The 14,618-nt window shown below is 34.6% G+C and overlaps 1 protein-coding gene across 3 annotated transcripts in view; it reads left to right on the top strand.

Moving 5' to 3' along the window:
• BZW2 (basic leucine zipper and W2 domains 2) overlaps positions 1–14,618 on the top strand; it is a 47,619-nt gene that overhangs the window by 8,478 nt on the left and 24,523 nt on the right. For all 3 annotated transcript variants that reach the window (XM_039332747.1, XM_039332727.1, XM_039332738.1), the window contains exons 2-5: positions 4,257–4,321; positions 5,263–5,439; positions 6,227–6,330; positions 8,093–8,158. In XM_039332747.1, coding sequence (XP_039188681.1) covers positions 4,264–4,321; positions 5,263–5,439; positions 6,227–6,330; positions 8,093–8,158 — 405 coding nt within the window. In that variant the 5' untranslated portion in view covers positions 4,257–4,263. The remainder of the gene's footprint in view (positions 1–4,256; positions 4,322–5,262; positions 5,440–6,226; positions 6,331–8,092; positions 8,159–14,618) is intronic.

Here is a 14,618-nt window from a genome sequence, read left to right as displayed (position 1 = left end):
CCTGTATTCAGCTGGTTTTGTATAATAGTTCAGGTGTTAGACTACAAATTGGGAGATCATGTGTTCTAATCCTTTCTTAGGTGTGAAAGCTAGCTAACCAACTCTGGGCCAGTCACTTTTTCTCAGCACAGCCCACAGAGTTATTATGGGGGATCTACAAGAAAGGACCATTATGTACAACATTTTGAGTTATAGAATATTAGAGCATGGATAATATAAATAGTCGGATACTATGATACCTATACTAGTGAAGTACTGTGCTCTAATAGGTGAAAATATTATTTACAAAACCAGTATGTTTTTTTTATAAACATACAGAATAGGATAAGAAGTATAATGCCATGTTTTAACCTGTTTAATTTTCTTACCTCTCTTATTCTTACTTTCTGCTTACAATTTATCAAGGATTATTTTCCTCTTCATAATTCCTTATACTGGAATGCATATGAGTTATCTTCCAGCTGCCAAACGCAGCCTTTAATTAAATAATGTTCCACTGTTCAGTATCTGAATCTCCATACTCAGAGTGCAGTCTGCCTTCTGGTCTGACAAGCCAATTCAGGATTCTTGTGCCAGGGCTGGAAACCCTAGACTTGGCAGTCTGGCTCATTTTTCTATTCCATTCCATGTTAATCAGGTGACACCCTGTCAGCAGCATATCCTGCAGTAGCTGAAATATACACGTTCTCTTCTGTTTTTCATTTCTGTTTTTTTTTATATATCCTACATCCAAGGGATGTGTCTTTGCCTTCTCTAAAACAAATAAATGATCTTGTTATGAAACCAACTACTTTCTTCAGCTGGGTACTGTCATGTACAAAATAAAAACAAAGTTTTATATTTTTAAAAGTTTTAAAAATAGGTCACAGGACATGAAGATAGGTTATGAATGAATTTAATAAATATATAAATGTAATAAATACAGGTAGTCCTCAACTTACAACAGTTCATTTAATGACCATTTGAAATTACAGTGGGCCTGAAAAAAGTGACTTATGACCATTTTTCACACATGACCATTACAGCATCCTCATGGTCATGTGATTTACATTTGGAAGCTTGACAACTGCTTCCTATTTATGACGGTGATTGCCTTTTGCAACCCTGCAACAAGCAAAATCAATGGGGAAGCCAGATTCATTTAACAACCGTGTTATTAACAAGTGCAGTGATTCACTTAAAAAATGTAGCAAGAAAAGTCATAAAATGGAGCAAAACTCACTTAATAAATTTCTCATTTAGCAACATAAATTTGAGGCTCAATTGTGGTTGTAAGTCGAGGACTATCTGTAAAGTCTAAAATTTAGGGTTTCCCCACTCCTAAACCATCACCATCACCACCATTAGCTGGATCAAATTAGCTTGAAAATAAGTATGAACGTACAAGGGGGCATTTACTCTGTTCTGTAAAAGGGAGAAAATAAATTACACATTCTCATTTTTAAAAATAAAAGTAACTGTAAATGCATTTAATCCCTTCACCAGAGATGCTCCCTTTAACGGTAACCCTGGACAGCATATATTAGAACAAAAAAGTAAACATAATTCAAAATGATTTAAATTAGGAAAATTAAATAGCTAGAAATCAAGAGGGTGGGTAACAAGAGGATGTGGATCTTCTGTACCCCATCAGCCACCCACAACATAACACACCCCTATCAGGGACCCAAGCCAATTGGCAAAGCCAGGTAGTTTGTAAGAAGGCTTTGCAAACCTAGTTAGACAGAGAATGCTGCCAAAGTACGATTTTTCATTTATTAACAGAAGAATAACAGAAGAATAAAATTTTAAGTGATCGTATTTTATCGGAGATGCTTGTATTAAAATACTGCTCCCATAATTATTCATGACATTAAATGCCACTTTGAGACATTTAAAAATGAAATTCTGTTTAGTGCTTCCTATTGTCTTTGCTTTCTTCAGTCTTTAACCACTTATTTCATTCATGTCTCTCTCATTAAATCATATTCCAGCATGTAAATAGAAATATTTTTCTGTTTCTTTTCCTTCCCTATACTCTGTTCATGCTCTGCTTCTGTACTTCTGTACTTCATTGTATTTCTGTTTGACTTTGAACATTTATTGCTCTTTTGCAATATATTGGGTGCTACACTTTGAACTTTTTAAATTTTTTTCATATCATCTGGACTGCTGTTTGGTTGTTATTTCACGTTTTGAGCAATGTGCTAAGGAAGTTTGTATTATGCACTGCAATAAAAATTAAACTATTAAATGCCAGTGTCTGTTCATTTTGAATTCACAATGTAATCCTAAATGTATTTACTAAGAACTTTCAGCCACAATGTGTTTTTATTTTATTTGGTTTGTTTTAGTATATTATAATGTTTTATTCAAGAATTTGCTGTATGATTAAATCGTATTTTAGGCAATATATAAATGCAATCTTTGAGGCTCTGTATTTAAAATAATAATCAAAGTGTATAATTCCATTGTTCATTATTTCCAAGTTTTATTTTATACCAGTGGCTTTTAAATGTGAGTTCCAGAAGATTTAGCATATTTCACCAACTAAAAATTAGCAAATGAAGATAACCTTATTGAAAAAAAATCAAATAATCTTCCTCTGTGTAAATTAAAGACACCATCCATTCACCTGAAGCAAGAACCAGGTATTCAGCTTCACTGTTTCAAGTAGTGAAGTAGTGTACCTTCAAATGAAGAGTAAGATGCTTTGCAATATGTTGACAGCTCCCAGCAAATATTTAAAATGTTATAGCAAATCAGTTAATTGTAGATAGTAACCCCTGAAAGCAAAAAAAAAAAAAATATTAAATTTTCTAAAGTCTAAAGGTAATTCTGCCTTCCATAGAAGATCTGTACATTGCACCCGCCAGAGGGAGGGTTGAAAAGGTATCTATAGACACCTAACATCCTGGACATAAACTCTTTCAATGTCTCCCAGTGGGAAAGCGCTATTGTAGGCCAAATCAACACAGGGACAAGTTTTTTTGCATTGGACCATCACTCTGCTGAAGAACTAATTCTCACAGTGTTGTCTAATGTGTATTTGTGTGTATATGTATATGTGTATTTACCCATGTAGTATGGCTATAGTGTTGTTGTTGTATTTCTTATTTCCCCCTCTTACTGGTTTTATTATTATTAACATTATCATTATTCTGTTGCTTTGCATGTATGCCCAGAGTTTCTGCACCAGAGACAAATTCCTTGTGTGTCTGATCACACTTGGCCAAGGAAAATATTCAATTCAGTTCAGTTTTGAGTCCCTTTTTCTGTTCCTACTTGTCTTGGAATTACTTTTGTACACCAATAATGGTTACAAAATACACTTTTCTTCACCCTGCCTTGACTTTCCAAATCTTTCAGATTGACAAATCTGACTTATTAATACTCTTCATTTTATTCCTGCAATAAACTGAATGTGTCTTTATTGTTATGTGATTTTCACAGCTAAGTGAGGCTCCATCAATCCAGCAATGCCTTCCCCACTTACGTTGTACTATTCCTTTGATCTCTAGTTATAATTAAATTTATTTGGCTGCTCTTTCAGCAGGATTGGTTTTAGCGTTTTAGTAGCTATATCACAGAGCCTGGTTTAAAGCAGATTATAGTGTGATGCATTTTACAGCTAAATATAGATGTTAAATAAAAATAATCTCTGGAATGGTACTTCTGCTTTGCAATGAAACTGTTAAGTCCACTACAGGTGATAAGTCTGGCTTCTTCTCCTAGTTATTTTTTAAGGTGTTTGTTTCCATTTCACTTTTAGGATTTATTTCTAATGATTATTTTTAGTGTTTTCTTTTCCCTGACTCTGGTTACTCAGGAAGAATAATTAAGAACATATTAAGACATGAGAATGATGAACATAATGAAGAAAACAGTGTATGTGTATGTGGAATGCAGAATTGGACTTGGGATGATTCCCCATTAAACTGCATGTAGAATCAGTGTAGCCATCCACAAACAATGTGAAAGCATTAAATCAAAGTAATTTAGTCTTTCTACTGCAACAGTTGTGGCCTTTTGTCAGTCATTTTCCTAAATCAAAGTTTATTTTGTTTGTTTGTATCCTGTTTTATTTTTACAAACAACCCAAGGCAGAAACATATCCAATACATTATCTTCCTCCTATTTTCCCACAACAACCCTGTGAGGTGGGCTGAGTTGAGAGATGCAGTGATACAATCATTTGTACTTTCAGTGTAATATTTAATGGTCTTTTGATTTAAAATATTTCTGTTTTAAAATTATATTTAAAATTTGTATTCCAGAAATTTTATGAATAAGCCCCAGAAGCCGGTTCTAACAGGCCAGCGGTTCAAAACAAGAAAGAGGGGTAGGCTTAACAATTTATCGTAGTAGTACTGAAATAGTACATTATACAGTATTTTATGTTTTATTTCTTTCTTCAAACAAAATACAAAATAATGAAGTAATGATTTGCTTTAATGGTATATATTGAAACAACTGCTGGGATCACATAGCATTGAATAAGTTGGAAACCATAAAAGTTTGCTTATGTATTATGTTTGGTTAAAACAAAGCACATTATGATTTACTGTAGCATATTTATTGATTTATTTAAAACATTTATATAGCTGCCCATTCTATGCAAAACTATATAAATTATCACACATTAAAATCAACTAATTTCAAATTTTAGTAATATTGTCCTGTTTCAATAAACATAATGTTAAATATAATTCCTTTGAAACATAAGAGATTTTATATCTTTTATATAGAAACAGAAGGTATGTTCCTAATCTGATATGTACTTGATATGAAGAAAAAAAACTTCAGATATAAAATTGGTATGACTAACCATCTGAGAGGTTTTATAGTAATTGCTAAGTTTATTTAATGCTATTATTGTACAAGTACACTGGTAGAGAAAGAATGCTGTCATCTAAAATGTTAATTACTCTTCCAGTATATCTTAAGAAGTTGATTCAGTAAAAAAAAAAAAAATCACAATTTCTCTTTGTATCATTAATTTGAAAGTATGCAAAATCAGTATGATATTGCTTTGGAATTCTATAATAAGATAAATCTAAAAGCATTTGAGTTAAAACTAATGGTAACAGAGACAAATAGCAGGAAATGGAACACAATGTAAGTAGCATTCTCAGTGGTATAGTGGTCTAGAGCATTAATAAGCATAGTTGTGCATTAATAAGCATAATAAGCATATGCTTACAATGGGAAAAGAATACTTTATGGTCAATATAGATAAGCAATAAATTGTGTAAACTGATTAGTACTACTTTTCTATTACAGATGAAAAGGAAAAATTTGAGCCTACTGTCTTTCGGGATACAATTGTCCAAGGTCTTAATGAAGCTGGTGACGACCTGGAAGCGGTAGCCAAATTTCTGGATGCTACGGGCTCAAGGCTAGATTACCGACGCTATGCTGACACTCTGTTTGATATTTTGATAGCTGGCAGTATGCTAGGTATGTATGTCACATACAAAACTTCAACACTTTCATCAAAAGTAGTTCTAGCCACATGTCTTCTTGATTCTGTTAGCCATAGAGTTAAAGAACTGTTCCTAACTAATTCTTTTTTGTGTGGTGTATATCTTAAGTTTGTTTTAGAAATTTTGGTTTTCTATGATTACTGTAAATATGTGAAGTAGTATTGAGTATAGAAGATAAAACTAGAGTCTGCATTATAGGCAGTGTCATTATAACTTTTGATATTCATATGTCGTAGTTACATGGTTGAAAACTTTTTGTAATAATATTTCATATGGCAAATGTCTGTGTTCTGAACACATATACCGTATATGCCGGCGTATTAGGCGACCCGGCGTATAAGACGACCCCCGAGTGCGACGCCGGGTCGCAAGACGATCGACGCCGAGTCGCATATAAGACGACTTTCTAGGCATGCGACTCGGCGTCGATCATCTTATACGCCGGAAATAACGTCATTTCCGGCGTATAAGATGATCGACACCGAGTCGCATGCCTAGAACGTCATCTTATACGCCGGAAATAATAAATAAATAAATAAACGTTATGACTCGGCGTATAAGACGACCCCCGAGTTCGGAGGCTGTTTCATCGCTCTCAAAAGTCATCTTATACGCCGGAATATACGGTACTACATAAATAAATGTGTGTGTATGTATGTGTGTATATTTTTATATGTATATATAAAATGAATACTATCTCTTTTTCCCATGTGGATAATATAAGATTTAATTGTGTGATTATTTTGAATGTGCCGTTTCAGCTCCAGGTGGGACAAGAATAGATGATCATGATAAGACCAAGATGACAAACCAGTGTGTGTTTTCTGCAGATGAAGATCATGATGCTCTCCGACACTATGCTCAGGTTCAGTCAAAAACATTGAGACAGTTGATAAATAGATCGTAGTTTTTATTTTGAAGCTTTATGCTTTAATAAATGTGTACATGAATAGCAAAATAAATAATTAAATAAATAGTTCAATAGCATCAACAGTATAATTGCTTTCCAGTCCAATCATCATCACCATCATCCCAGCTAAAAGACTATTAGTATTACAACTGAAATTAAAAAAGATTTCAGCATTTGTGATGCAGTCAGATAACAAAGCACAATCCATAAAGGAAGTTTGCTACCCATATTAATTCTACTTCTAATCCATTTTTATTAGCTTTCATGAATCTGAACAGGGTGAAAGCTAGTCTGATTCTGCAACTTGCAAGAAGTCTGGATCCTGTGACCCCTATAAATGATAATTTCTAGAGAAGAGACCACAAAGTCAGTCTTCCTAATCTTACTGGTTGGATAGAAGCCATTGGGAGTAAAGGGTTCCATAGATAATAATTATATTATTATATAGTATAGCCCTAAGTTATCTAGGGCTATAACGATGGCAAAGAACCTTGAATTGAATATAAAAGCAAGCTGGCAATGTAGTTCTTGAAGTAGAATTTTGATTTACAATCAGTACTTAAGCTGATGAATTTTAAACTAGGTAAAGCTTTTGGATGGTATTCATAAAAGATACAAATAGAATGAGTTGTAGTAATCAAAGGTGAATAAGATATCATTTATTAAAAGATTTATATAGCTGCCCATCTTAAGCAACTCTAGGCAGCTCACAACAACTGTAAGTAGGGTCTCCTATTCCAGAAAAGGTCCTAACTGGTGAACCAGATATAATTCTGCAAAAGCCTCCTGGTCATAACGGTCATCTATTCTTCAAACTGAACCCAAGTGGATTGCCAGATTGATTAGGTTAGGTTAGGTGAACCCTGTGGGATATGTGAGAGAGATGGGGGACGCTGCAGTTTTCTTGCAATCTGTCATAAGGATAAACTACCATAAGGGGACTACAGTGACCGTAAATTGGAAAGCGGCTGTAAGTACCTTTTTTGGGGGGTATCATAACTTTGAATGGTGTCGCTTAAGTGCCTTATTATCAATTGAGGTCAATCTGTAATTCCATTCAACCACTTCAGCTAACTTTCTAGAAGTTATGTTTTTTATTAACTAAAGCATTTTCAAATGTAGTCTCCAGTGTGAGATCATTTAATTCAGGAAGCTACAACTATATGGCTAAATCTATATGGCTAGATTATGTTACCTGATGAGCCAGCTAATGCTGGTAATTTAAGTTATCCCTTTCTTTGAAATAAAGAAACTTCAACTTTGTTTTAACAGTAAATTGACTGATTTGAATCCTCCTTCAAAATTCAGCTTGAGTTAATAAATGACTATAAATGAATTTAACTACTAATTTAGTGGTTTATTTTTGATAATATCTGATAAAAGTGTATTTTATTATGATAAATAATAATCAATGGAATAATAAATTGCTTAATTTAAGAATGGCAAATATTGATTTATGTTGCTGCTTTCTGCTTTACTCACTGTATTACATGTTAGTTTGCTATCACAAAAATGAATTGACTATAAAAAATAAACTGCAGAACAGTAAGGATAGCATTAAACATCTGCCTGTGTATTTAGATGATTTAATAAATAAGTAAATTAATGAATATATATTTAATCTGCATTTTAGTTTTATCATTATTTGTAAACTTTTTTATAGATGACAGTAGTATAATTAGTTTGTATTTGTGAAATGTTTATTTTTTATGTTTAGGTCTTCAATAAGCTGATCAGGAGATATAAATATTTGGAAAAGGCATTTGAAGATGAAATCAAAAAGGTAATTTTATTCTAACATGTAATAACTTTTTAATATGCTTCAAGTAGAATAAAACTATTGGCTGCTGAAATGTAATGTAATGAAGCTTATTACAATACTTCATATTTGCATAGATTTTTCAGGGTTTCATAGTGTTATTGTTAATTGCGAAGTCGTGTCCGACCCATCGCGACCCCATGGACAATGTTCCTCCAGGTCTTCCTGTTCTCTACCATCTTCTGGAGTCCATTTAAGTTCACACCTACTGCTTCAGTGACTCCATCCAGCCATCTCATTCTCTGTCGTCCCCTTCTTCTATTGCCCTCAATCTTTCCCAGCATTAGGCTCTTCTCCAGTGAATCCTTCCTTCTCATTAGGTGGCCAAAGTACTTGAGTTTCAACTTCAGGATCTGGCCTTCTAAAGAGCAGTCGGGGTTGATCTCTTCTAGGACTGACCGGTTTGAACGCCTTGCAGTCCAAGGGACTCGCAGGAGTCTTCTCCAGCACCATAGTTCAAAGGCCTCAATTCTTTGGCGCTCAGCCTTTCTTATGGTCCAACTTTCACAGCCATACATTGCAACTGGAAAAACCATGGCCTGGACTATACCACTTTTGTTGGCAGGGTGATGTCTCTGCTTTTTAGTATGCTGTCTAGATTTGCCATAGCTTTCCTCCCCAGGAGCAAGCGTATTTTAATTTTCTTGGCTGCAGTCCCCACCTGAGGTGATCTTGGAGCCCAGAAAAATAAAATCTGTCACTACCTCCATTTCTTCCCCATCTATTTGCCAGGAATTGAGAGGGCCGGATGCCATGATTTTGGTTTTCTTAATGTTGAGTTTCAAGCCAACTTTTGCACTCTCCTTCTTCACCCGCATCAAGAGGCTCTTTAGTTCCTCTTCACTTTCTGCCATTAGCGTGGTATCATCTGCATATCTTAGGTTGTTGATATTTCTCCCGGCAATCTTAATTCCAACTTTTGTTTCATCTAGCCCTGCCTTTCTCATGATGTGCTCTGCATATAAGTTAAATAGGCAGGGCGACAGTATACAGCCTTGCCGGACTCCTTTTCCAATTTTGAACCAATCAGTGGTTCCGTGTCCAGTTCTCACTGTTGCTTCTTGACCCGCATATAGGTTTCTCAAGAGACAAATTAGATGGGACTTCCGGTGGTTTAGTGTCGGTGATGGCGGCTACTTTGTAGCCGTCCTCCTGGGAAAGCGTGAGAACCGCGGAGAACAGCAGGCACCAGCTGTTCCGCGGCTCAAAACCTCCCTCCCGGGCGAAGGGGGGGAGGGGAGTATCACCTGAATAGAGGTAGAGCCTCTTGAACCCCCCAGGAATTTTTCCCTGGGGGGTGAAAAGAGAGATCCCTCGGAGTTCGGGTTGCCTCCGCCTCCCAGCTGTCTTTGTTCCTTCAGGAACAAAGCAAAACGCCGCTACCACCTCCGCGCTTAAAGGGACCAGGTGAGTTATTTTTAAAAAAAGCGGACAGAGTTGGATAAAGGATTTTTTTACTGGATTTCATTTGGACTTTAGTTTGAAAGATTGACTTTTATTTCTTTTCTTTTTCTCTTTTTTTCTTCGTTTTTTCTTGTGCTGAGAGTGAAAGTAAAATGGCGATTGGAAAGTTTTTTTTTTTTTTTTTGAAAAAAATTGAGTGAAACGGAATGTTATGGATTAGAGGATTTTTTTTTCTCCCTAAACTTTTTTTTAAGGTGGATTTGTGCTTTGGGAAGAATTTTTTTTTTGTTAAACTCTCCTTTGTTATTTTTTTTTCTTTTTTAAGGGACTTTTTATTTTTTTTTATTTTTTTTAAAGAAGGAGGAAAGAAGAAATAAGATTTTTTTTCTTTTTTAAAATGGCTTCAAAGAAGCAAGCAACTTCTACAGTACCTAAGGTGGCTTCTTCTCCTGCGATCTTACTGGCACACAACCTAAAGCTACACCACCACCCTCTCCTCCTTTGCCAGCAATAACGGTACAAGATATGAAAGATATAATGGGAAATGCTGTAGCTCAAATCAGAGGGGAAATGAAGGAGCTTTTAGAGCAGAATAATACTCAGATTAGAGGGGAAATGAAGGAGCTTTTAGAGCAGAATAATACTATCTTGAGGCAAGATATAGTTATGGCCTTAACAGGACTTGCTTCTGTGGTAGAGAAGTTGGATTCTAGAGTGGAAGAGGTGGCAGATAAGGTGGATATTCTGGAAGACAAATTTGAAGGCATGGAAAAAAAGATGGAAATTTCACAAGATGACATTGTTATGTCTCAGTACAGAGAGATGGAATATGCTTTAAGAATCAGAGGCCTGAAAGAAGACATGCAGCAAGACTTGAGAGAGATTGTGGTAAATGACTTTGCTGCTATTTTGAATAGAGAGAAAGAGGAAATACTCAGAGAAGTTGAAAAGATATTTAGAGTTAACTCCTGGATTGCAAAACAAAGAAATTTACCAAGAGATGTGGTGATTTATTTTGGAAAGAGATCTCTGCGTAATGAAATTATACAAGCTTTTTACAACAAGAGGTTTCAGATTGCTGCTCAAGATGTTATTATTTTAAAGGAGATCCCATCCCAAATTTTAAGAAGGAGAAAAGAGTTTGCTTTCTTAGCTAATGAACTTAAAAAAAGATTGATGCCATTTAGATGGGAGATTCCGATGGGTATTGTTGTGAGCCATGCGGGGATGCGTTATAGACAGTTCCTAAAGCAAAGGAGTTTTACAAGTCGGTCCTGGGAGCAGGTTCACCACCACTTATGATGCAGAAAGTCTTGGATGGCAAAGAGGTGGAACAGCAGTCTGAAGAAGTAGTATTGATGGATGTTGGAAAGTCACAGGCAGAGTGGCTGCAACAAGCAGAGATTAAAGAGCAAAGAATGACTCGCGCAGCACATAGACGTAAGGAAAAGGAACAACAGAAGAAAGAAGTTAAAGAAGTTCTTCAAGGAGTTGTTTCGGTGCCTGTGGGAGGAGCAAGACCTAGGAGCTCTGCAGCACATTCTTCAATGGCAGATCTTCAAGCAGTCTTCTCCAGGCTTCTGGTTAAGGGAGATGGTAAAGCTCCTGACATGGAATGCTAATGGCCTCAATTCCCCTCAAAAGAGAAAGAAAATTTTTCATTATTTAAAGCAACATAATAATGATATTATTTGCTTGCAGGAAACACATATTATATCTAAAGATCAAAAATATTCTGTTAATGCTCTTCTGGGATCTCATTTTGTATCTTTTGCTCCTGGAAAAAAAGGGGGAGTAGTTATTTATGTTAAGCAAAATTTATCAGCCTGTTTTGTAGAATCTGATCCTCAAGGGAGATATGTTTTGACTGAAGTGGGCTTGTATGGTAAGAAAGTACTTATAGTGGGACTGTATGCACCAAATCAACAACAGGAACAATTTTACAGACTGTTACATCAAAAATTAACTTTGTTGGATTACAGATCTGTTATACTAATGGGAGATTGGAATGGTGTGTTAGATACACAAAGAGATAAAAAAGGATCCTCTATTTCTTTTAAACAGGCTAAACTACCTAAAGCTTTTTTTGATTTGAAAGAGGACTGGGAGCTGCGAGATTATTGGCGTGAACATAACTTGGAGGAGAGAGATTTCATTTTTTTTTTTGGATAGACATCAATCTTTTTCAAGAATTGATTTTATTTTGATTACGACGGATTTATATTTTAGGGTAAAGAATGTTAAAATTTTTCCCAGGACATTGATGGATCACAGTCCAGTTTGGATGGAATTGGTTGATGAAAAAGAGGAGAGGAGATCGTGGAGGATGAATGAAAATTTATTTAGACAAGAAAAGAATGTTCAAAAGTTAAAGGAGCAATTAAAGGATTATTTTGCTTTAAATATGTATAAGGGAACTTCAATGTCAATGGTGTGGGATGCAGGTAAAGCCTATATGCGGGGGTTTTTGATACAAATGAACAATGTTTATAGACAGAAGCAGATGCAGAAACGCAAGGAGTTGGAAAATGAAATTAAACTAAAAGAAAAAGCTTTGATTTTAAATCCTACAGACGAGAGGGCTAAGGAATCCATAAAATTGCTTAAATCACAATTTAATATGTTGATGGCTGATCAAACTGCAACTAACTTACTGTATATGAAACAAAACACATTTTGTAATGCTAATAAACCAGGGAGATGGTTGGCTTATCAATTGAGAAAGAAGCAGACAGAATTATAGATAAAATAAATTATAATGGTAAATTGGTATATCAGAAGGAGTTGATTAAGAAATCCTTTTTAGATTATTACCAAAAATTATATATGAGTACTGAAGTACAGGTTTTAGATATAGATAATTATTTAAATGAAGCCAACTTTCCTAAATTAACAGAAGATCAGAAACAAGAAATTAATGGTTTGATTACTAGTGGGGAGATTGAGACAGTAATTAAAGAATTAAAATTAGGTAAGGCACCGGGTATGGACGGTTTGACATCTATTTATTACAAAACATTGGTACAAGAGATGATTCAAAGTTAAGTGAGCTTTTTAATAATATATTACAGGGTTCAGAGATTCCCCCGTCATGGGGTAGAGCTTTTATATCTTTGATTCCAAAAGAAGATCAAGATCTCACTTTACCAAAGAATTATAGACCTATATCTCTCTTAAATGTAGACTACAAGATTTTTTCAAAAATTTTAGCTAACAGGCTTATGAGGGTTTTGCATCATGTAATACATATGGACCAAACGGGTTTTATAACTGGAAGGTATATGAAGAATAATGTCAGACAGATTATTAACTTATTAGAATATTTAGATAAAAACAATCAAGTTTCTGCAGGATTGATATTTTTAGATGCTGAAAAAGCTTTTGACCAGCTGAATTGGCAATTCATGTTAAGATTAATTGAGAAAATGAATTTTGGAGAAAAATTTTTACAAGCTTTTGGTGCTATTTATCAAAAGCAAACGGCACAACTTATAGTTAATGGGGGTTTGTCAGAGGTGTTTGCAATAGAGAAGGGGACTAGACAAGGTTGTCCATTGTCACCATTGCTGTTTGTTTTAACTTTGGAAATATTGTTGATCAAAATTCGAGAATCACAGCAAATAAAAGGAATAGAAGTTAATAAAAAAGAATATAAATTAAGGGCTTTTGCAGATGACTTCGTGGTTACCTTATCTCAACCTACCCATTCTGTAATAGAATTATTACAATTGATACATCAGTATGGACAGGTTTCGGGTTTTAAAATTAATAACAACAAGACTAAAATATTGCCTAAAAATATGATTAATTTGGACAAGCAGACTTTGGTTAAGTTGACAGACTTTGAGGTTGTTAATAAGGTAAAATATTTGGGGGTTATTTTATCTGTTTCTAATGCAAAATTGTACAAAAACAATTATGAAAGGCTGTGGGTCAATATACGAAGAGATTTGGAAAATTGGGAGAAGTTACAATTATCTCTTTTGGGAAGAATTGCAGCGATCAAAATGAATGTTTTGCCAAAGTTTCTTTTTTTATTTCAAATGATACCTATTTTAAAGAATGAGGTTAACTTAAATGAATGGCAGAAAGGTATTAACAAATTTATCTGGGCAGGGAAAAAACCAAGAGTAAAACTTAAAATTATACAGGATATTCATGAGAGAGGTGGACTCAAGGTACCGAATTTGAAATTGTATTATGATGCTGTGGTTTTAACATTAATAAGTGATTGGGTTAATTTAACAAATGTAGAAATACTCCTCTTGGAGGGTTGGGATTTACTTTTTGGATGGCATGCCTATTTAATTTTTAATAAAAAGGTTGATAGGGTTTTTAAATCTCATATTATAAGGATTTCCTTACTTCGGGTTTGGAGGAAATATTATAGAAGTGATTTTAAAATTCCACTATGGGCTATACCGGGGCATGCGATAGAAGGGATAAGGAGAGGAGTCAAGATGGATAGTGTTTTTTATGCACAACTACTTAGATGGGATGGTAAAAATTGGCAATTAAAATCCTTGGAAGATTTAATACAAGAAAATATTATTTATTCATGGTTTCATTATAGATAAATAGTGGAGAGGTGGAAGATAGATCGTAATGTGGGTTTACGTAGAGAAGATGAGAATTTATTAAAACAAATAAAAGATCAAAGACGAACCCATATTAAGAGAATTTATGGGGTGTTAGTAGAATTGGATTCAGAAGCCGAATTAGTCAAAGAATGTATGGTCAAATGGGCCCAAAATTTTGAAGAACCGGTTCTATTAGATACCTGGGAAATTATTTGGGTGAGGAATGTTAAATTTACACAAGCCCAAAATTTAAGGGAAAATTTTTACAAAATGTTTTATAGATGGCACCTTGATCCACAAAAAATGTCTCGTATGTATCCTGACTTACAGCCTAAATGTTGGAGATGCGGATGTTTGGATGCTATTTATTATCATATTTGGTGGTCATGTAAAAATATAAAAGCTTTTTGGATTAAGATATGGTGGAATATCCAAAGAAT

The sequence above is a fragment of the Crotalus tigris genome, unplaced genomic scaffold (genome assembly GCF_016545835.1).
Source record: "Crotalus tigris isolate CLP2741 ecotype Arizona unplaced genomic scaffold, ASM1654583v1 scf7180000017624.2573661763:2888555, whole genome shotgun sequence".
Classification (NCBI taxonomy): domain Eukaryota; kingdom Metazoa; phylum Chordata; class Lepidosauria; order Squamata; family Viperidae; genus Crotalus; species Crotalus tigris.
Note: the sequence above shows the minus strand (reverse complement) of the source record. Positions and strands in the feature narration are given on the sequence as shown.